This window comes from Primulina huaijiensis, chromosome 11, assembly GCF_012295235.1.
Source record: "Primulina huaijiensis isolate GDHJ02 chromosome 11, ASM1229523v2, whole genome shotgun sequence".
Classification (NCBI taxonomy): Eukaryota; Viridiplantae; Streptophyta; class Magnoliopsida; order Lamiales; family Gesneriaceae; genus Primulina; species Primulina huaijiensis.
Genome location: NC_133316.1, coordinates 20,661,993 through 20,685,371, shown reverse-complemented (window position 1 = coordinate 20,685,371; position 23,379 = coordinate 20,661,993). Strand labels below are relative to the sequence as shown.

Below are 23,379 nucleotides of genomic sequence, written 5' to 3'. Positions count from 1 at the left end.
CTATCATCACATAAAAATACTGATGGATTGATTTAAATAAATATTGTCATTTATTTGTAATTTATAATAATAATATTTTTGACAATAAATCATCTTTTTACTGACTCTTATGACACTTATTTTAATGTTTCATATTAACTCATAAGTATAATTAGCACAATCAAATTACTAATGTCATATCGGTATTACCTCAAGAAAAATAATATATTTAGTTTTTCTAATTGTTTAAATATCTTAACGGGAACATTTGTGTACCCTTATCTTGAGAAAAATTCATTACATTTATAAAGTTTGAACGATAAATATAACTTTATAGTATACATTTAATTTGGAAACTGAATTCATTGTATGACAAACACTTCTTTCATTTTTATTTTTTGTGTAACCCAAAAGAGTTAATATTTGTTCTCTTTTATCTTCTCCAACTCATTGTAAAAAGTTATAAAAAAAATATTTATATATAGAAAAAAATTTTTATTTATTGTTTTTCTTGTCTATATATTTTGTTATATGTGAGCATATATTCTAATTCATTGTCTTAATTGTCATATATCTTTACTATATAATTTGTGTACATTGAAGATGAATAAGTTCATTTTGTAGTTTTTTATTACCTGGACTTAGGTTGATATATTAATATGTGATATACATAGATATAAGAATTTTCAAATTCAATTTATTCACAATGATTTTTCATAATTAAGGCCAACTCAAAATAATGAAAATTAAGATTCATAATTATTTTAAATATGATATAAAAATAATACGTGGAAATTTTTTTTGACATTTTAGTTGCAAAATACAGTGATAAATACATGTAGGTGCATTATTTCATTGTGACAATTATAACTTTATTTAAATATCTTATTTCTCACTCAAGGATCAAAATTTGTTTATTTCTTATTTTGATTATCGACAAATCCAATATTTCTTTTAAATATTTTTGTTAATAATATTTACATGAGTTTTATTGTATATTTATCCAATTTGAAAGGGATAAATTATAATTCAATATATAATAATATTTGAAAATTGTAGAATGCTTCTAAATTTAAAAATCGAGTAACATGTAAGGGATTAATTCAAAACTAAAAGTTGATGCAACATGTTTCTTCTAGCTTTACAATCGAATAATATAGGATCGAGCGTTTGTCGTTTTACCAAAAGCTATAACTGATGGTAATTATGCAAGTCAAATCTTTAAATCATACAACAGCTCAAGCGTCTACCCACAGTGGACAATTATTGTACCAAACAATCTATCTCTTAATAATTGCACCAATTGCAATCAATGAAAATCAAAGTCGCGATCTTAGCTCTGATACCAATTGTAAGCTCAAGCGTTTACTGTCTTATCAAAACCTATAGATTATGGTAACAGTACAAATCAAATATTTTAAATAGTACAACAGCTAAAGCACTATATTTCAATTACTCTACCCAACATGATCAATTATTGTACCAAACAATAAGTTTATGCAAATAACATTTTACTATATCATATAAATTTCTAAGACATTTGAGTAGAGAAAAAAAATTATTTTCCATTTATTTGAAATTTATATTTTAAAATAAAAGAAAAATCAGAAAAGTTGACAAAATCCCGAAATTCAAATTGAAAGTTGAATTAATACATTCATATTCATCATTAAATTTTACTATTTAATTTTAATAGATTTAACATGTTTATCCACTAAAATTATTGAAAGAATTGTTTATACGATTTAATAAAAAAAGTCAAAGTACATCATTTTCTGATTTCGAATAACGATCACATTATTATTACGTTACAATGATAAATAAATTATTATTTTTAGTTTATCATCATAGTCTTTACCTCAATAAACACATTTTCAAATGTAGGATGTTAAATTTAATATTGACATTAGATAATTATAATATTAATTCTAACAATTTTTTTATTCTTCTCAATACATTAATTTTTCTATCTTCAAATATATTAATCTATTTATTATTGTATACAAAGTATAATAATTATTTGGTTAATTGATCACATTTAAGATTAGATGTATGGAAAAAATTTTAAGATATCTTTAAAGACCAATAGATGATGAAAAATTAAAAAAATGTAGAACACTACAGTGCATAAACTTTCGCTTTGTACAGTGACAAAAAATAAGGTGAGACCAAGTGAGATACTTCTATATATGAGTCTCATTCAACTTAGTCCATTATAATATTTTTATTAACCGACTTTGTCCTTCGTTTTTACTTCATTAACTTTGCAGTGTGACTCATTCAAGCATTAACTTTTTATTTTTTAGTACATTGTGGTCTCCACTCTCACCGACTTCAATCTTTAGAAGTCGGTATTAGTAGTTTATAGATAATAGATAATTATTTAATTTTTATTTTCTGTCTTTTGATTAATTGTGTAATTTTTTATGTTTTACCTAATTCATTTTTAGAATTTTTATAATCATGATTAGAAGTGTTGCACGCATATAATATAAAATTAATATATTTTAAAATGTTAATATTGAAGTGTCGAATAAATGTATTGAATCATTATTTAAGAACTTTTGAAAAAACAATATACATCATAATTCAGATTTAAAGATTAACATTAAATAAAGAATTGCGATGAATATCTTATAAAATAAATTGTGTTAGCTCAAAAAGATTAAATATGATTATTGTAAATGAATTTTTCTTAATTAATTAGAAAATTTTCAGCAAATGCACTGAATTAATTAGAATGTTTTTAATATAATATGTCAATAAATGTTTTTCATATGAATTAGTGATTGAGTCCTTATGAACATTTAAAAAAAACTTGTCTTTATTTATAGTAACGGTGTCTTATAATTTAAAATATTAAATGAAACAAATTAGCAAGATAAAAAATTAATTAGAAAATTCAAGAATATGTGATTACTCAATTAGTTTAATTGACACGCTCTTTAGTTTGCTGATTTAATAGATGTTAAATCCACAATAACTGAGTTTGACGAGAATTCTTGTATAATAAAATACAATTATAATAAATTACTTGATTGTATATGTAATAAAATTTTGTATATTTCATATATGTTTGATGTATTTCATTTATAAGGTTGAAATTTTATATATTATGATATAAAATTTGTTATACATCTTAACATCGATAAATTCACTAAAAATTTATATATTAATATCCGCTACCATATAATTCTGGTTTCGCTTTGTAACACTATGCAAGTCAAATTTTTAAATCATACAACAGCTCAAGCGCCTACCCATAGTGGACAATTATTGTATCAAACAATCTATCTCCTAATAATTGCACCAATTACAATCAATGAAAATCAAAGTCGCGATCTTGCCTCTGATACCAATTGTAAGCTCAAGTTTTTACTGCTTTATCAAAACCTATAGATTATGGTAACCGTACAAATCAAATATTTTAAATAGTACAACAACTCAAGCACAATATTTCAATTACTCTACCCAACATGATCAATTATTTTACCCAACAATAAATTTATGCAAATAACCTTTTACTATATCATATAAATTTATAAGACATTTGAGTAGAATATATACTTGATATTCTACATAAGTAGTAAAGAAAAAAAATCATTTTTCATTTATTTGAAAATTTATATTTTAAAATAAAAGAAAAATAAGAAAAGTTGATAAAATTCCGAAACCCAAATTGAAAGTTGAATTAATACATTCATATTCATCATTAAATTTTACTATTTAATTTTAATAGATTTAACATGTTTATCCACTAAAAATATTGAAAGAATTGTTTATACAATTAAAAAAAAAGTCAAAGTACATCATTTTCTGATTCCAAATAACGAACACATTATTATTACGTTACAATGATAAATAAATTATTATTTTTAGTTTATCATCATAGTGTTTACCTCAATAAACACATTTTCGAATGTAGGATGTTAAATTTAATATTGACATTAGATAATTATGATATTAATTCTAACATTTTTTTTATTCTTCTCAATACATTAATTTTTCTATCTTCAAATATATTAATTTATTTATTATTGTATGCAAAGTATAATAATTATTTGGTTAATTGATCACATTTAAGATTAGATGTTTGGAAAAAATTCTAATATATCTTTAAAGACCAATAGATGATGAAAAATTAAAAAAATGTAGAACACTACAGTGCATAAACTTTCGCTTTGTACAATGACAAAAGATATGGTGAGACCGAGTGAGATACTTATATATATGAGTCTCATTCAACTTAGTCCATTATAATATTTTTATTAACCGACTTTGTCCTTCGTTTTTACTTTACTAACTTTGCAGTGTTACTCATTCAAGCATTATCTTTTTATTTTTTTAGTACATAGTGGCCTCCACTATCACCGACTTCAATCTTTAGAAGTAGGTATTAGTAGTTTATAGGTAATATACAATTATTTAATTTTTATTTTCTGTCTTTTGAATAATTGTGTAATTTTTTATATTCTACTTAATTCATTTTTAGAATTTTTATAATCATGATTAGAAGTGTTGCACGCATAAAATATAAAATTAAGATATTTTAAAATTTTAATATTGAAGTGTCGAATAAATGTATTGAATCATTATTTAAGAACTTTTAGAAAAATAATATACATCATAATTCAGATTTAAAGATTAACATACAAATAAAGAATTGCGATGAATATCTTACAAAATAAATTGTGTTAGCTCAAAAAGATTAAATATGATTATTGTAAATGAATTTTTCTTAATTAATTAGAAAATTTTCAGCAAATGCGCTGAATTAATTAGAATGTTTTTAATATAGTAAGTCGATAAATGTTTTTCTATATGAGTTAGCGATTGAGTCCTTATGAACATTTTAAAAAAAAAATGTGTCTTTAGTTATAGTAACGATGTCTTATAATTTAAAATATTAAATGAAACAAATTATCAAGATAAAAAATTAATTAGGAAATTAAAAAATATGTGACTACTACTCAATTAGTTTAATTGACACGCTCTTTAGTTTGCTGATTTAATAGATGTTAAATCCACAATCACCGAGTTTGACAAGAATTCTTGTATAATAAAATACAATTATAATAAATTAATTGATTGTATATGTAATAAAATTTTGTATATTTCATATATGTTTGATTTATTTCATTTATAAGGTTGAAATTTTATATATTATGATATAAGATTTGTTATACATCTTAACATCGATAAATTTACTAAAAACTTATATATTAATTTTCGCTACCATATAATTCTGGTTTCGCTTTGTATATTCATTTTTTTAAATTTATTATTCCTCATTTTACCAAGACTCATAATACGTCAAACATGAAAGTGAATATTAATTTAAAGAGATGATAATATTTATATATTGTAATAAATATATTTACGCCTCACAATACTGATAAAACTAAGTTAAAAATAATATGTTGACGAACATATTGTCAGGAATCCAAAAATACAACTCAAATGTCAACTTTGACAGTCAATTTTGAGTGACTGTCAAAATGTCTCAACAACCCAGAATTTTTGGACAAGATAGTAACATCACAATTTTGAAATCAAATGATATTTTTCATTTTATATCAAAAATTCACGATTGAAAATTGATAATATTATACATATAGATATTTAATATAAACTCGTGCGAGCTCATTTAAGCTCACATTTAAATGAGTCGACAAAATTTCAACCCAACCCACATAAACTGTTTGGCGGTGTAGGCCAAACCGATAGACCCAACCCAAATTGACAGCTCAAATCGCAACGATCTTTTACCATATTTTATTTAAATAATTTATAAATATAAACCGCAAAAAAATTTCGGTTGCAAAAAACTTTAATTTAAACACATAAATTCTAGCAAACTGTCACATGAGGACATGAAAAAAAAATTAATAAGATTCCAAAGAAAATTCACAATTCGATAATGAGTTATTTCTAAACTTTAATTAATTTAATTTACATAATGAAAAGATATCATTAATAAAAATAACATATTATAATGTGGGTAAACATAAAAAATTAAATATAAATATTAATAAGTACACATATTTAAAATATGAATAAAGAGAATAAAAAAACACATTTAAAATAAGTAATTAATATAAAACAAAAAATTAATAAAGAGATAAATATAAATTCACATATAAAATCACAAATTTATATATATAATAGATAATTACTTCATAAAACTCATTCCAAGAAATATTGTTATTAATCAATTTAAATCTTGAAAAGGGTCGACAAAAGCAGAAAATTTGGAGTTTGCATGCTAACTTTTTACCCAAATTTCAACGTTTTAGTCAATAAAGCTCTAAAAGAGAATTAACATTGAGCAATTTACGCTGATCAATAGCACTCATTATCGCCCTATCAAAAATATGTAATCAGATTAAACAAAATAAAAAAAAGGGAAAAAAGAAAAGAAACAAGAAGAATCTATCATGATTCCCCATATTCACAGTTCAGTAGCACGATTCGTCAAGTTGAACTTATGGATCTTGATCACATTTCCGAATTTCTTGATCAAAGTCTGCTGTCTCTGCCGAACTTTCTGCAACAACATTCCCATAAACTACCCTTTTGGAATCGACGATGGGTGCGGCGCCGCTCAGTTCCGCCACATGCTCAACTGCTCCGCCACCGACCTCTTCTTCCTCACCCCGTCTGGAAGCTACAAGATTCAGACCATCGATTACAACAAGAAAAGCATAGTGATCTTCGACCCAGCCATGTCCACCTGCTCCATCCTCCAGCCCCACCACGACTTTGTCATGACGGATATTCAGTCAGCCATGATTCCGCCGTCTCCGGACACGGTGTTCGCGCTCATGAACTGCTCAGTTGACTCCCCAGTGCTCAACCACTACAGGTACAGTTTGAGCATTGTTGCTTGCTCCTTTAACAATCTTAATTTTTTGTCTTGTTTTTTTTTTAAAAAAAAATACAATCTTTTAAAAATATATATATTTGATTAAAGACAAGAAAATTAGGAAAACAGATACTTAAAATTGAAAATGATTTTGATTATGAAAATTCTGGAAAAAAATTTGATATGTTGTATATTTCGATTAAATGATTCTTGGATTTATTTGGAGTCCATAAACATTTCACTTTACTTGTTATAACTTATCTTACATAAAAAAAATTCAATTAATATTGATCCGAAATTTTTTTTATTTTTAGAAAAAACGATTTAATGAAAAACTAATACACACACACACATATACATATAATATTAATTTCTGTGATGTTTTCCACACTCATATATTATGTTTTTATAATTAATTATTATCTATTTGTGAATTCATAGTAGTAGGTTGCTCAACTCATAATTAAAGATTTCATAAATGTGATCATATTTTGGTGTAAGACGTGGAATGGAATTGATAATGGTCATGTTTTTTTTGGTAAAGAATAGTATTTTAAAAAAAAGTGTATATACTTGAATAATTTAACTCAAATTTTATAATAATCTAATTTAAAATATAATCGTGTTTTATTTATATTTCAATTTATTATTTTCTTATCCATGAGCCCAGCGTTTTTAATAAAAGAATGATCAAAAGTTACTATAAGAACCTATGGTGCGTGCGTGCGTGCGTGCGTGCAGGTCCTTGTGCTTCAACTTCTCCGGCCACACATGCGACGAGCTCTACGGCGGATGCACCTCTTTCAGGCTCTTCCACCTCCTCTCTAACGGCACACCACCGTGTTGCTTCACCACCTACGGCACCATCAAGTACATGAGCATGAATATACTCGATTGCTCCCATTACACCAGTGTGTATAATGTGGACGGATTGGCCGGTGTCGTGCCCTTGGATTGGCTATACGGAATCAAACTCTCGTACAACATGCCCGATTCGGGGTGCGACCGCTGTGCAAAGTCCGGGGGAAGTTGTGGTTTTGATGTCGAGACTGAAGGATTCTCCTGCATTTGCTCCAATACCAACAATTCTACGAGACTGTGTGGTAATTCATTGACTATCTAATTTATTTGTGGGATAATATGAATCATTAATACTAATATTGGGTTTTGCTTAATTATTTTTTTTTCTTGTGATTAACATGGTTTTGTTGTATATATGGTACTCAGCTGCTGGAAGTGGTACCATAAATGGTGGAATGAGGTATAAGGCATCTTCTTCATTGCTTGGAGCATTTGGTTTGCTGATTGGGTTCATTTTTTAATACTTTTTTGAAGTTCCCAAATTCTTGTTTCAATCAAATTGTTTGAGATTGACAAAAATTTAATCAATTTTAATTAGAAATTTGAAATTGAAATTTATGGGTCCTTCAGAAATTTGAAATTACACTCGGTCCCATTCGATATTCATGTTCAATTCCCACTAGGGGTGACAAATTACAACACGACCCGTTAATCCGATACGACTCAACACGAAAAAAATCAGGTTCGGGTTCGGGTTGGGTGAGTTTGGGTTAGTGTTAGGTTAGACGGGTTTCGGGTTGGGTCGGGTTGGTAGCAGGTTGACTCGAAAACTTTTTTTTAAAAAAAATATTACCTATATTTTTATATATTGTATGTTTGAACAAAATTTATTGGATATTTATATGATAAATTTTCATCATTTAATATTTATTTTGTATATTTTTTTATTTTTTTACAATTATTTATTTGATTTAGTAAATATATTTTTAATTTTCTACCATTAAGCTTTCAAATTTAAATCGAAAATTTTGTTATTATGTGTTTAAATTAAAATATATTTTTTTTCAAATATTTTTTTTAAAAATAAATAAATAAAATTCGGGTTAAACGGGTTCGTGTTCGGGATTTTCGGGTTGGGAAAAAATTCGCGAATTGACTCGAAAACCAACCCGCCCGACCCGATTGAGACCCCTAATTCCCACGCCTTTACTACATTTGATGAAGCATTTCCAACGGATTATTTTCGTCCGTTGAATAAATCTTTTATCTTTAAAATAAAATAACGATATATCATATTATTTGTCAGCTTTGAAAAAAAAAAAACTCAAATTTGTTCTATCATAATTGATTTTAATTCAAATATTCAACCTCCTTAATAAGATTATATCATATTGTATTTCTAACACTACAAAGTATATTTTGAATTTGTATTATTTGCGAATTCAAGAAAAATCATCTTTGATAACATTATGAATTTATAAATGTTAGAGTTCAAGAAAAACCATAGTTGATATCACTTGTTGGGATAGAAAAATTTTTAGATGAGGTGAATGGATTCTTTTAAATATTTGCAAAACTTTAGACAACTTTATCAATTATCAGTTGTTAAAATCTTTTTCTGGACAACTAGACTACGTGGACTACAAAAAAGAATTTTGAGTGTGAAAACGGTCTGGCTAGACTAGTAATATAATATATATTCAATATGAGCAATCAATTACCATAGCGGCCATATAAAATAAACAATAGATTGAATTAAATGTGTAAGTAAAAAATACAAGATTTTATGGATTTTCGGATATAACAATTCTCATATCACCCTATTTCCACTAAATAATTAATTATCTAAAAGAATTTGATTGATATAACTCTTGTTCAAACTCACTTGGATTAGGACTTATCACTGCCTAAATCGAAACTCTTAGTAATAACTCCACACAACAAACTATGATTGTTTAAGAATCATCAGTTTACAAGAAACAAATTTTCAAACATGTAGTTTTGAACGCCTACAGTTGGTAGGTTAACACAAGTTAATCCTAGATGATCTAATCTGATATGAACAAATAAGCACGTGTTAAGTGAGCACAGTATCATGAATGTTTTTTTTTATGATTTACAAATAGCTTGTTCATTTAAATTTATATTTCAAAATTAATAATCTTTTTATAGCATAATCATCTGCCATTATCAACTTTTTGTCACGTTATTACACTTAATTATTATATTATAATCCTTAAATGCTTAGTGCAATAAAAATAATATATTACATTATACTATGTTTGGTGATTGGTAAACATCAAAACATTAATTCCATACACGTTGTGGGCCGACTAACGTAACGTGGGAGGGCCGTCGGCGTCACCGCGTTGTCACTTTTTGGACGCTTTCCATTCATGTCCCGAAAATGTTTAATGTTTGTAGTGGAGAAATTTGAAATTTGACATTTTTTATTTTGTGTTTTATTTATTTAATTTTGTTTTTCGGTGCCCTTAAAATTTTTATTTTATTTTTTCATGTTATTCAGGATAGTTATATTGTCTACTTTTGTGAACAGATTTATTTTTTTTATATAAGTTATCAAATAAATAATTAGTAAAATTTAAAAAAAAAATAAGGTTAGTAACATACCAAAATAGTTATTCTAAAAAGTGCTATCACTTCATAAATATAAAAGATTGTATCATAGTAAAAACTACATTTGTATGTTAATAACACCAAAAAATATATATAACGCTTAACTTTGATTCTAGGTACCAAGTTTTTTCTTAGGAAACCTATTTCAAATCTCAATTACAGAAACAAAATTTGGGTGGGATTGCTAAAATATTATTGGAATGAAGAAAATAAATAACATTTATTTGTATTTATGTAACATGTCTTTCATTTTTGGTAATAAATTTGCCACTCCCATGTTCATGGGATTTGATTTCATTGGTTTGCCAATGTGTGCTTAAATTAATATGGCAAGCTACTCATCAATTTTATATTTTTATAGAAATATGTTTTTCTATATGTCAAAATTCTATAGTAGGTTGAAGGATATAAGTTTTACTTAAATATTCTCCATATCACAAATCATGACAATATAAATTAGTCTCAAAGATATCCGAGTTGATAGAGTAGGTACCAACAGCTTATCGGACGAGCTTTTCCACTGTGGTTTATCTGAAAAACGTGGTTGCGTTAGTCCAAAAATTTATTCAATGTGCACCGAAAGATATCGACTACGAGTTCCAATATCATAAAAAATATATATAAATTATCAAAAGTTTAGTTTGGAGGTTCATCCAGTACATATCGAATGATAACCGTCGGAATTTCCTTAAAAAAAATTTAATAAAGGTGTCTTATGCTGACCATAAGCTCGGCTAGTCGAAATGGACTTTCTCTCATTTGCGTTTCAAAATCAACTTGAGAATCCAAAGTATATATATATATAAATTAATAATTCCCTTACATTTTGTCCAAAGAAACTTACCCTTGCAACATTAGAAAATGTTTTTTTATCATATTATAATCATAAATGTAGATTAATTGATTAAATTATACAAATTTTCGAAATATTGACGAGAATAGAGTTGAATTTTAATTTGTATAAAAATAAATTAGAAAGCGAGCTGTATTCACCTCAGCCTCCGCGTTTGGCGAATGAATCTACACTGAGATTCCATCCAAAGGGGACGCTGCTTGGTGCCTATATATTTGTCAATCTCCGCCTGCCTTATTCTCACCGCTTTCCACTGCTCTCTCTCCGTCTCTGCTATTTTTCGCCTCCCATTTCTACCCTAGGTATGACTCTTTCTCTCTGTCTGATTGTCGGTATAATTTTCCATGGTTTTTCTTTCATTTGCTGATAATGGAGACATGTCGAGTGCTTTAGATCTTGTGTTTTCTTGTGAAATGGGGGTCTTTTTCTCTCTTTTTGTATTTGTATTTCGTGGGCTTTTGGGATGTTGGGTTTATGTTGAGTGCGTTATATCTCGTGTTTTATTGGAAAAAGGCGACCCTTTTCTCTCTTTTTCGTATTTTGTGGTTTTTCGGGATGTTGGGTTTTGATGGTTTGTCAACTCTTGAAAATCTATTAACTTTTAGTGATGTCTTAAAAGGAAATTTGTGATGGTAATCCAGATCTATGAGTTCCTTTAACAAGTCCAGGGTTCCATGGAGTGTGAATGATGATCACGAGGAGAAATAATTTAGCAGAATCTGCGTTTTTATGTTTTTCTTTATATTTGGTGAGCAAAAATTCTTAATTTGTACGCATTTTCTGTAGGCTGAAAGAGATGGAAACTTTCTTGTTCACATCGGAGTCGGTGAATGAGGGACACCCTGACAAGCTCTGCGACCAGATCTCCGATGCGGTTCTTGATGCCTGCCTTGCCCAGGATCCCGAGAGCAAAGTTGCTTGTGAGACTTGCACCAAAACTAATATGGTCATGGTGTTTGGCGAGATCACCACCAAGGCCGATGTTGACTACGAGAAAATTGTCCGTGACACTTGCCGTGCCATCGGATTTGTATCGGATGATGTGGGTTTGGATGCTGACAACTGCAAGGTTCTAGTTAACATCGAGCAGCAGAGTCCTGATATTGCTCAGGGTGTCCATGGTCATCTTACCAAGCGGCCCGAGGAGATTGGTGCTGGTGATCAGGGCCATATGTTCGGCTACGCCACAGATGAGACCCCTGAATTGATGCCCCTTAGCCATGTTCTTGCCACCAAACTTGGTGCTCGTCTCACCGAGGTCCGAAAGGATGGTACTTGCCCATGGTTGAGGCCCGATGGTAAAACCCAAGTGACAGTCGAGTACTACAACGAGAATGGTGCCATGGTTCCTCTCCGTGTCCATACCGTCCTGATCTCGACTCAACACGATGAGACCGTGACCAATGATGAGATCGCTGCCGACCTGAAGGAGCATGTCATCAAGCCTGTCATTCCCGAAAAGTACCTTGACGAGAAGACCATCTTCCACCTCAACCCTTCTGGCCGTTTCGTCATCGGTGGCCCCCATGGTGATGCTGGTCTAACAGGTCGCAAGATCATTATCGACACTTATGGAGGGTGGGGAGCTCATGGAGGCGGTGCTTTTTCGGGGAAGGACCCAACTAAGGTCGACAGGAGTGGCGCATATATCGTTAGGCAAGCCGCCAAGAGCATTGTGGCTGGTGGACTTGCTAGGAGGTGCATAGTTCAGGTTTCTTATGCCATTGGTGTACCGGAGCCCCTGTCGGTGTTTGTAGACACGTACGGGACCGGAAAGATCCCTGATAAAGAAATTCTCAATATTGTGAAGGAGAACTTTGATTTCAGGCCTGGTATGATCTCTATCAACCTGGATCTGAAGAGGGGTTCCGGTAATAGGTTCTTGAAGACTGCTGCTTACGGACATTTTGGTAGAGATGACCCAGATTTCACTTGGGAAGTGGTGAAGCCTCTCAAGCATGACAAGGCTCAAGCTTAAGTTTAAAATCGGAATTGGGACAGTAGAATGCCATCACCTCCACAGCATGAACCTAGCTTCCTTCCAAGGATTTTGCTTTCATTTATTGTTTGTTTTTACATAAACTTAATAGACCGGTACGTCGTCGCATATTTATTTATTTTGTAACTTCATGTTTAGAGTTGCATGTTTTTAATGGAAAACTGGAATTTATATTTTAGTTAGAAATATGAAGATATATTAATATCCCGGCGGCTGTAAAACTAGAGAATCCTTCTGGAACCATAATAAACACAGATTTCATAAATTTGTTGGCTGTAAAAGATTGACCCTCGGCACCGCAAAACCTTGACTTAGAATCTTTAGCACCGAGGATTCTGAAACCTGTCAAATTGACAGATGATGGCATTTTCTTGGATCAAACCATCGGAAGGCTGCAATCCAAATGTGCAAACAAAAAAATCAAAGCAATATCTCCATAAAATACAGGGTTCAGAATGGATAATTGAATCAATTAACCGAATTACGAATTTAAGCAATTCATTTTTTAAATGCCTTGCTTTCTAAAATAACTCGACTTATATGGCTAGTTTTTTATATTTAAAAATATTGTTAGTTATAATATTAGCATGAAGCATCAAATCTATATTTCAAATATTTGCATTTGATTGAACGTTTGGATCTATTAGAAGCACATAAACCAGACATTTAGAAATCATTGGTAGGGACCAAATATAGATTTCTTGTTCATTTACTTCAACTTTCTTTCAAAATAAAAAATAAATTCTTGTGTTTAGATCGATGAATTTCAAATCCATAGATTTCGTTAGTTTTATTGTTTACAATGAAACAATTGATCAAATTTTAAATTCACACTTTAATTTTTTCACATAAGTGATACAAGTAAAATGAATTTCAAATTACATATTATTAGGTGAAATTGAAATTCATAATAATTAACATGAAATACTATATACGTTGATTTGAAGTTTATGGTTTTACTTCTTTAACAACAAAAATACTTTAAAATTCATGGATTTGAAATCCATTATTCCAAACAACTTAGATTGATTTGTTTTCGTCTCAAAATTATCCCCAACTGGTTGAAATATTATTATGAAATAGCTACGTCTTTGTATACTATAAAAATGATGTTGAATAGCCACGACATCCTCACCTAGTGGCACAATCCTCCCATGTTTCAAGAAAATGTCAGAAGTTCCTCCTCAACTGTAATTAAAAAAAAATGTATAACAGCTTAATCATATAATATTACTTCTTTATTTTTATTTTTTTAAAAAAAAAAACAAGTATTGCTTAAAAAACTTTATGTAGTAAACAAATGCAAAAGAAATTATTTAATTGGTCGAAGAGAAAATTACGAAAAGATATTTGCACAAGGTTTGCCGAAATAAGGGACAGTATAATGAAATCCATGCAGGACAAACCATCGTTAAAAAAGTTTATATAGAATTATTGTTTAAATGTTTTGAAAGTTTTCGAAGAAATAGAAGTTCTGAAATTTGGATAAAGACTCAAATTATATTCTATATCACATCTTCCCTTTATATTTAATTTTTGTCATATGCAGATTCCAGAACGATAGTTTACTCTTCAAATACTTTAAAAAAATAAAATTTTAATTAAAATATTTTTTCGAGTTCAAAGATTTATATAAACATACATACAAGCACACTGATGGGTAATTAATTCACTTCTTAAGATAACAAGCATTCTAAAAATGGTCACTCAGACCCAAACTTCAATAGCTCCCACCTGAAGGGATGGAAGCATGGATGAACTTCAGGTGAGCTTTTGAAGAGCAGCGCTGCGCACACACAAACTGCGGCTATTGCCACCATCGACAACATTGCCGGTTTGTAAATCCTCACAGATGATCTCCAACTTCCATAACCCCCCATTTTCTGCTCACATTCACTACAACGTCGAGCCCTTTCTGTTTCAAAAGTAACCCCTGACTTGCCAAACAAACTCATGTTTCCGGTTTTCTGTTTCGTGGGTTCGGTGTTGTCTGGAATGTCCACTACAATGTGACTGTTAAGCGATTTCTTGTTCAGTTTCCGCTGAACTAGATGGATGTAAGAATAATGACCGCGGAAACATGCGTAGTCATGAGGTGTCAATCCTGTGCTGTCTTTAGCATTCTTCCATGCGTTGATTCCCACCTGAAAAAGGAAATGTGATTTCTTGAGTTTAGAAACACATTGTTCTTAAGCCATGTCGTGCTTGTTAAAAGCATACAAAGAAGGAGCATACCGATTTGGGATCTTCAGTTAATGCATCCAATACACTCTCACGGCCATCTAGACAGGCCGCTATGTGAAGAGGAGTCAGCCCTCCTGGTCCTTTAGAATCAGGCCTAAACAAATACTGGCCCTCGTTGTCAGCTTGATTCAGTTGTGGTCCTGTTTTGTTCAAAGATGCACTGGGACGGTATTCTAAGAGAAACTCTACCATGGACTTGCAATTTCTCCGGACTGCTTGGTGAAGAAGGCCGATGTCCAGCAACGCGAGTAGAATAGAAGTATGTTTCCCCGAATCAACGATACCATCCAAGAAAATACTTAAGAGCTTTTCGACTACGGCACACCAGTCATGATCAATGGAGAAGTCGATAAGCCACCTGAAACGTTTGAGAGGGAATAGATCCACTTTGAAACCGGATTCACCCAACCTACACTTCAAACGGCTTCTTTGGAGAAGCCAACCCATTTCATGTATGAAATCCAAAGCTTGGTCCCTAGCCTCTAATTTATTTGTATCTCCATCGGTGACTCCAATGATGCTCTCCAGAGTACAAATTTCTAAGCAGACATCCTTCTCTGCGACGATGAAGGGAAAGAAGCTGCTGCTGAGACCATGGTCTTCAACCTAATATAAATGAGTACAAACCAAATTTAGAACTTATAAAGGGTGGGCCGATGCATCCATTAGACTGTAATTTCACAAAACTCTTGATAAAACAAACAAAATGCATTTTTTATTTGGCCAACAAAGCATTGAATGCAACATCACCTCAATAAATCCCCTTCCAACTATATTTGGTATAGTGCAAGAGAAGTTAAGGGACAGAATCTCATCATGCTCCGCAAATGACTCTGCTCCTCCTGTTCTAGCGCAACAATTTTCCTGAGCCAGATATTTTCCATCTATAGTGCATAGTAACCTGAGACAAAAAAAACAAGTGAATGATATAAAATTTATTCAGGCAGTGTCCGGATTATTTATGAATTTGGATGGATAAATTTCAAATTCGTTGAATATACTTGAGCAAAAATAAATAAATTGAGTTTTTCAGATTCCAGATCTCGGTCCAATAAAATTTCTTACACGGTATTTCAAATCATCCGCAAGTATATCTCATTTCCAATCAATAAATTTTCACATGTTTTTTTATTTCAAATCCTCTTTTAAATTCAAATACCTCCCAAAGTCGCAGCCTTAGATTTTCCAGAACTTCATAAATGAATGAAGGATTCAAACAACCTCGTGTAAACCAAGAGATTGATGCATGTAAAATAGAATACCTTGAAGTTACAAGAGAAAAATTGAATCCTCTGACAAAAAACTGAACATTCTCTGAGGCAGAGACAGCAATAGGACTGATACTTGATATTCTGCAGCTTTGATGATATTTTAGATGTGAGGGTGTGTCAAGAACAACCTGGCCTGTGACCAAATGGAATTTTTCAGCGCTATTGACACTCAAGGATCGTCCATTTCTCGGTAACAGAAAATAATTTGAAACAAATAATAGGACAGAAAATATAATTATACCGTCATAGACAAATGAAACGTGATTCTGTACTCGAGAGTATATCCATCCAGTTTTCCAAAATGAATCGTTGGACGAATCAAGAAGCCTCCTCAAACTGGAAGATAGATCACAGTACAGCTGGAGGCCAAAATTCTAACAGTTAGATGACATTTTCTTAAAAGCTGGGCTTATTCCCTTTTTCAAAAGCTCACACAATCAACACCCACTTTGATTATTCATGTATCTGTAGCCTCACTTGCACTCCAACTCGACTATTAACATCCAAAAACTCTGGCTGAATAAAAAATTACCTCCTCCCACATGGAATTATCCATACGCAGGTATATTGTCAGTATGACGCAACCAGGTCGGATGTAGCTTTCTATCTCTGTAGGACTATTGGATAGCCAATGAAGAATCTGAAATCCATTGGGTAAATTTGAACTTCCAAACCAGAAACGCGCAAATTTAAGTCACTGAAAACATTTAACCTTGAAAGCCAGGAACAAACCTGCTGTCGCACAACAAGAGGGAAATCACTTGGATCTTTTCCAAAGAGTTTAAAAACAATCCGATCTGTGCGACTCTGCGATCAAATTGAAAATTATGTCACAATGATACCCCAACGGGAACTTGTATCTCAATGCAAAGCTACTTTAAGTTATTTCTTCCGCCCAACAATTCAAGCATTCAAAACATGGTTATCAAATAATAGTACTTGATAAAGCACAAGTTTAAGAGGCACCAGAAGTTGTGGTGAGGAGAATATCACATCCTAGTTCTGGAGCTGATTGCGCAGTTTGATCGAAATGAAAGAGTATATATGTATTCTAGTTATATGAAAACATGAAGATATATGGGGTTGGGTTCTATCGTAGAAGCTTTCAATATAATCCTGCGGAAACATATAAAACCTCTACAATAAATTTAGTTTAAGACCTGCTCATCCCCACTGGAATTCGATGGTGATTGGCTTGAAGTAGAACCAGAGTTCCCACTATTCTGAGTAGGAAAAGAATTTTGAGAATCTTTATACAGCCAGAATGAGCAAGAAGGAGATACATTCCCTGTATTTTCTGGGGCAACAGTGTCCTCAAGACCGTCCATGCAGTCTTGTGAATCATCATAAACATTATTTAAGTCAATGTTACTCAGTTTTATCCTTTCTATTGGAGTATCACAGGCACTTGCTTTGATCGAGTTGCTAGCCTTTTTGGTTAAAGCGGATGCATTGTCTGTAATTCCACCTTGAGAATTATCGGCCAGTATCCTCTTTTGTGTCAAATCAGATGCAGATACGATCACACCCTGCCCAGCATTTCTACTAAGGTCCTGAAGATAAACATTGTCAGAAAACTAACCAAAAAACGAAGAATATTCAACTCTTTGGATTCTTTGGGACCTTAGGCACCTGTTCAGTTTCCAGATATTTATCCACGTTCTGCAAATCCTGAGAAACAGGTAACAACGTAGCAGGGTTCCTTTCACCAGTTGTACCAGCAAGATTTGCAAGATTTCTTAGGAGATGAGATAGCAAACCCTGATTCTCTGTTTGATCTGAGCCATTGGCTGCAAAGTAATTGAGTGAGACAGCTCATGATGAGTCACAAGAGCTTAAGAGAATGAAGAACGACCTGGATGAATAAATTTAACAGACAAAACAAGAAAGAAAAGAGAACTACAGAAACAGGTTTGGACATAGACAAAAAATCAACCAGGAGTAAAAAAAACAGTGAAAGCACGGAAGCACAAGTGACAGTGTAGAACAGAAGTACCCACAGGTCCCTATAACATTCTTCTAATAGACAATCAATCACATGACTTCCTATAGTTAGCTGTGTTTGGCTCGAACGAAAGTAATGAAAAAATGTCACATAAATTTTCTGGACCCTCACTGATAAATATCAAAGTCGACAATAATGGAAATAACTGAGCTTTATCAAGGTTCCAAAATCTAATTTGAACCTTAAAACATCTAGCGTGCAGACTGTACCGATGCCAAAATTTATCTTGGCTTGACCTGAATTATTATTGTCAGACATGTAACTCATTCAGCCAATACATATTTTGTTTAAAAGGACAGAAAATAATAATTGCAGCATAAAAATCATCCTACTCCAGTTTGGTAATTGCACTTCAATAGTAGTTTATTTATAGATTTAAACAGGCACATGGATGATACTCCCATGCATATAAACTCCCTTCTATCCCCATCTACTGTCTAGATAGCATAACTTAACTGAACCATGTTCCATTCTCAGAAACTTGCATTATTTCATCTTAGTCTCACTACAAAATATTTTTCTGCCAGGTGGGATCCGATAATTCATTAAGATTAAACAAGTATCAGTTATCCAACAAAAAAGAAACACAAAGATATACAAAGCAACTGGACTAGCATCCATAAAATGCTTCAATCAAATTTTCAAACTAAGCTAGTTGTTTTTAACATAATGCAGTCACACGGCTAAGATAGTGCCACATAACAAATAACTTAATCAGATAACAACTTACAATGTATATTGGAGAGTATCTTTAGCAGACTAATTAGTAAATAATTACTTCCCCGCTCATCATTAAGAGTTGCAGCATTAACAACATTCTCCGGATGAGTTTTCCTTCGCCTTTTGTTGTGGCCTGCCAATCGCCTGCGACAACTCCGCTTCCCTTCATCAAACTCTTCCAGAACATGAAACCTGGAGAAAAATTAATACTATCTTAAAAATCATAATGGCATACTAACCAGTGGTTCTACTTTTACTTGGATTTATAGAAGACTTCCAAATAAATTCAGAATGCACACAGTCCAAATATACGACACAAGGCAGTATAATTCTGAGGAACATATCCAAATCAGTGAATATGGAGTGAAAAGGCATTAAAGGCAAGGAGTTAAATAGGAACTGCTGATCCTAAGGTTTATGGTTAATGCTAACAATCTTCTGTAAAACATTGAGATGAAAGAGTGACCTGCTGCACTGCTGACAAAACCGCTGCATAACATTTCCCACCAAAGCTTTGGTAGCCTTAGAATGCACGTCACAAACTTTATGCCGTCTGTGATAATCTTTCGCATTGCTCAAGTCCGCCTTACAATCCTCCACTTGGCAAACCGCGCGACTAGATGGTACTCCTGAAATTTTGGTCTTCTTACCACTCTTACCTTCTGACTTATCTGCATCCCCTTCCGTGACAGGATACACTTGTTCACCTAGCTTCAGATTAAGTGATCCACACTCTTCGTTCACCTGTTCAGTTTCAACCTCAACACCCCTCCTACGTTTTTCCAACTCAGTCCGTTCTCTCTCAATCCCATCTGACCCTGATGAGAAACTATTGGAGGCTCCGTTGTACGCCGGAATTTCTGATCCAGCCGGAAGGAACTTTTTACCTCTACAGTCTGATGAAACAGAGTTCAGAGGAGCAGCCACAAACAAATCACCATCCCATTTCCAGTCATTCAAATCCCATTCCATATTCTTTTTTCCCATGGCCTTCAAATCGGAAGCCACTGGACCAAAGAAATGATGCAACTTTCCACCATACTTTGCCTCCATTTGTGAAATTCAAACCACCCACAAAAGCCAAACTTCAAAAGGAGAGAAAGGAACCAGAGTTCCAAGAATCTAATTTCACAAAAACAAAGGGCAAAGATTGAATCTTTCCTATAGGTTAAGACTTAAGAGTAAGCTAACTAAACTCAATTTTCGATCGGCCTCCCCACTGCCCCAGAAGTTCAACAAGAGCACAACGACACGTCCATGGATCCAAACAAGAACACCCCACGAGCCAAAATAACACTAATCTACCATTGAGATCGACTCGGGACACCGCGTAACATACAGAACACATCCCCCAACACTTCAACCCAAAAAGACTTTACCTTCGATCAAATATACAAAAACCCAGTATCTATCCCTTGAGGCCGTCTTTGTGGATATTGGGTAGTTCTTTTTTCCACTTCCTGTACAACAGATAATAAGATAAGACTAAACATTCCGATAAAACCGAAACTGAGATTCGATCTGCGATGTTTCAGCTCTGACCGAAAGATCACCGGCAATTTAGAGCTCCACAACACAGAAGAGAGAGAAAAACCCAAACCGCTTTTTATCCACTATCTATTATTAGGTCAGAGAAAAATGTAACCAAAAAAAAAAAAGGAATACACGATAGGACAATAACCTGCTAGTACATTACCCTTTGCCACTTGCTACTGTTGCGCGAAATTGGTGGAAAAAATTGAAGAAAATAGTCCACAGTTGAAAGATTTCCTTATTATAAAATTTAGACCCCAGCTTCACGGAATCTACAGACCCCCACCATCCAGTTCCGTCCGCCAATCCGCTTGTCTACTATAAAATATTATTTTGTAGTAGATCAGTTAATCGATTGACGTTAGGTTAACTCGGTATTGTTCTTAATATACATCATGCATTGCGGATGAAATATCAGTAGGTTTTGACAAACTATAAATCACTTACTTTTAAACATTACAAATATACTTGTTAACTTTTTAACTAATATTTACAGATGTTTTTAAATAAAAATTCACGTGAGATCGGTTCAATAAGTCAATTTTGTAAGACATATCTCATATTACACATGAAAAATATTATTATTTTTATTTCTAAAATATTATTTTTCACTACTAGTATAAATCGAATCGATCTGTCTCACGAATATAGACATGTAATTGTCTCACATGACCAGCTAAATTAGGTGCATGTCAAAATGGTACTTGGATTAAGAATGATTTTATGGGTAAATTTAGGTTGAGCAAGTTGTAAATTGTATCCAAAGAAGTGAGCAACTAAGCATGTGTAGTGGTGGGAGAGGACATGAAGATAGTGACTCTCATCAAATGAAAAGAGATGCCTCTCAATAATACCCAACTTCTTCTTCTGCATCTTTCATTTTTCAATTTATCTTCAGCCAATTATGACAGCCTTAGTGTCTCTGTCTTGTTTTTTTCCCTATTAGTGCTTTCAAAATTGAAATACATAATATTGTTCAAGAGTAAACGATGACAATTTTTTTAGAGTACAAATTACAAATATATAATGTAGTTGTCTGTATTACTAGAAGAATTTAAGCATAAAACCGAGACTTCGTCTCAACTTTACTTCAATCATGTGACGAGAAAATACCTAAAAAGGTAAGAACAAGTGTGTAGAAGTGTTGAGCTTAGTTGTCAATTTCAAACATAATCTAAAGAACCAACATGAAATTTAATTCATTAAAAATATAACTTAATTACTTGTTCTATGTCATAACCATTTTACGCAAGCGCTCGAGCATTAGAGTAAATAACATATGCCCAATTTTTATGGATTACAAAGAGTATAATCATCGTAAAGATGATTGTTTTGGTATAATAATTATTTATATTGGATAAACAATCAAAACATGACGTTTAAGTTGTACGGTTTAAATATTTCGGTTATATAATTTATTCGTGACCATGATGATGGGGTAGCAAATTATTTATCATAAATATTAATACATATTTATAAATATATCAATAATCATTCGGGCAAATAAACGAATAAAATATAGAATTGGTTCAATTTCAAATGACGTCAGGTTGTATTTAAGGAGATGAGGTTTAAATCTATAGATATTGATTATAGTTTTATTGTTAATACATCAAATATTAAATCCATGCATTACTTATGTGAACATCAATTACAGAGTAGTATAATGAATTTCAAATGACATCATTATATTGTTAATTTAAAATTCATCATAATTAACATAAAATATTATATAAATATGCATTTGAAGTTCATGTTATTGTTTATCTAAAGCAAGAAAAATACATTTGAATACCATCCATCCAAATACAACTTAATCAATCCATTTTTATGTGTTAAAAATTTTTGTCACATCAAATCATTTTGTAAAAATTTAGAGAATAAAATATAAACTTTAAAAATATTTTTTTAATAATAATTGTTGATGTTATGAATGCTATAATTATTGAAAATTTCAAACGTATTGATAAAGATAAAAAAAATAAATATTATTATTAGTTACGGAGGCATATGTGTTATATGTGTAATGAATAAAATTTAATATTTTTATCATTTTTATATTAAATGTAGTATTATTTTTAGAATATTAAATGCAGTATTTGGTGTATAGTATATGTTACTCTTTTAAAATATATTTCTCATGCTAAAAAAATTAAAGAACTAACATAATATATAATATCAGCGAATGATAAATAGCTTAAAAAATCCCATTTTTTAGTTTTTTTTAAATTAACTATATCAATTTATATAGCAAAAAATCCAATTGATTAAACTAAATTTTTTTTAACCAAAGTATATTTCATCAACTTGATTCATGAGATAAAATTTTCAAGTGTATAGAGTAACATAGTATAAAAAATGCTAGTATTAAATGTAAAATAAAAAAAATGAAATAACATATATACTTATAAAAATATTTCGAACGAATTCATCCATGAAAATCAAAACATAATCAATAATTTACCAGGGAAA

At 31.4% G+C, this 23,379-nt stretch overlaps 3 protein-coding genes across 3 annotated transcripts; 2 read left to right on the top strand and 1 right to left on the bottom strand.

The window, feature by feature from the left end:
* Positions 1–6,200: 6,200 nt before the first annotated feature.
* On the top strand, positions 6,201–8,235 carry LOC140988826 (uncharacterized). Its single transcript, XM_073457900.1, has 3 exons — positions 6,201–6,844; positions 7,586–7,947; positions 8,072–8,235. The coding sequence occupies exons 1-3, from the start codon at positions 6,417–6,419 to the stop codon at positions 8,164–8,166; spliced, it is 885 nt and encodes a 294-aa protein (XP_073314001.1). The 5' UTR covers positions 6,201–6,416; the 3' UTR covers positions 8,167–8,235.
* A 3,030-nt stretch (positions 8,236–11,265) lies between these two features.
* On the top strand, positions 11,266–13,312 carry LOC140987818 (S-adenosylmethionine synthase 2). Its single transcript, XM_073456492.1, has 2 exons — positions 11,266–11,437; positions 11,922–13,312. Exon 2 carries the CDS (start codon positions 11,932–11,934, stop codon positions 13,111–13,113), a length of 1,182 nt encoding a protein of 393 aa, XP_073312593.1. The 5' UTR covers positions 11,266–11,437; positions 11,922–11,931; the 3' UTR covers positions 13,114–13,312.
* A 1,402-nt stretch (positions 13,313–14,714) lies between these two features.
* Positions 14,715–21,025, bottom strand: LOC140987120 (squamosa promoter-binding-like protein 1). The gene is made up of 11 exons (XM_073455527.1): positions 19,841–21,025; positions 19,385–19,566; positions 18,282–18,439; positions 17,810–18,202; positions 17,382–17,456; positions 17,182–17,289; positions 16,891–17,008; positions 16,641–16,782; positions 16,129–16,279; positions 15,370–15,984; positions 14,715–15,278 (listed from the first exon to the last, which is right to left on the bottom strand). The coding sequence occupies exons 1-11, from the start codon at positions 20,425–20,427 to the stop codon at positions 14,838–14,840; spliced, it is 2,970 nt and encodes a 989-aa protein (XP_073311628.1). The 5' UTR covers positions 20,428–21,025; the 3' UTR covers positions 14,715–14,837.
* Between the last annotated feature and the right edge of the window lie 2,354 nt (positions 21,026–23,379).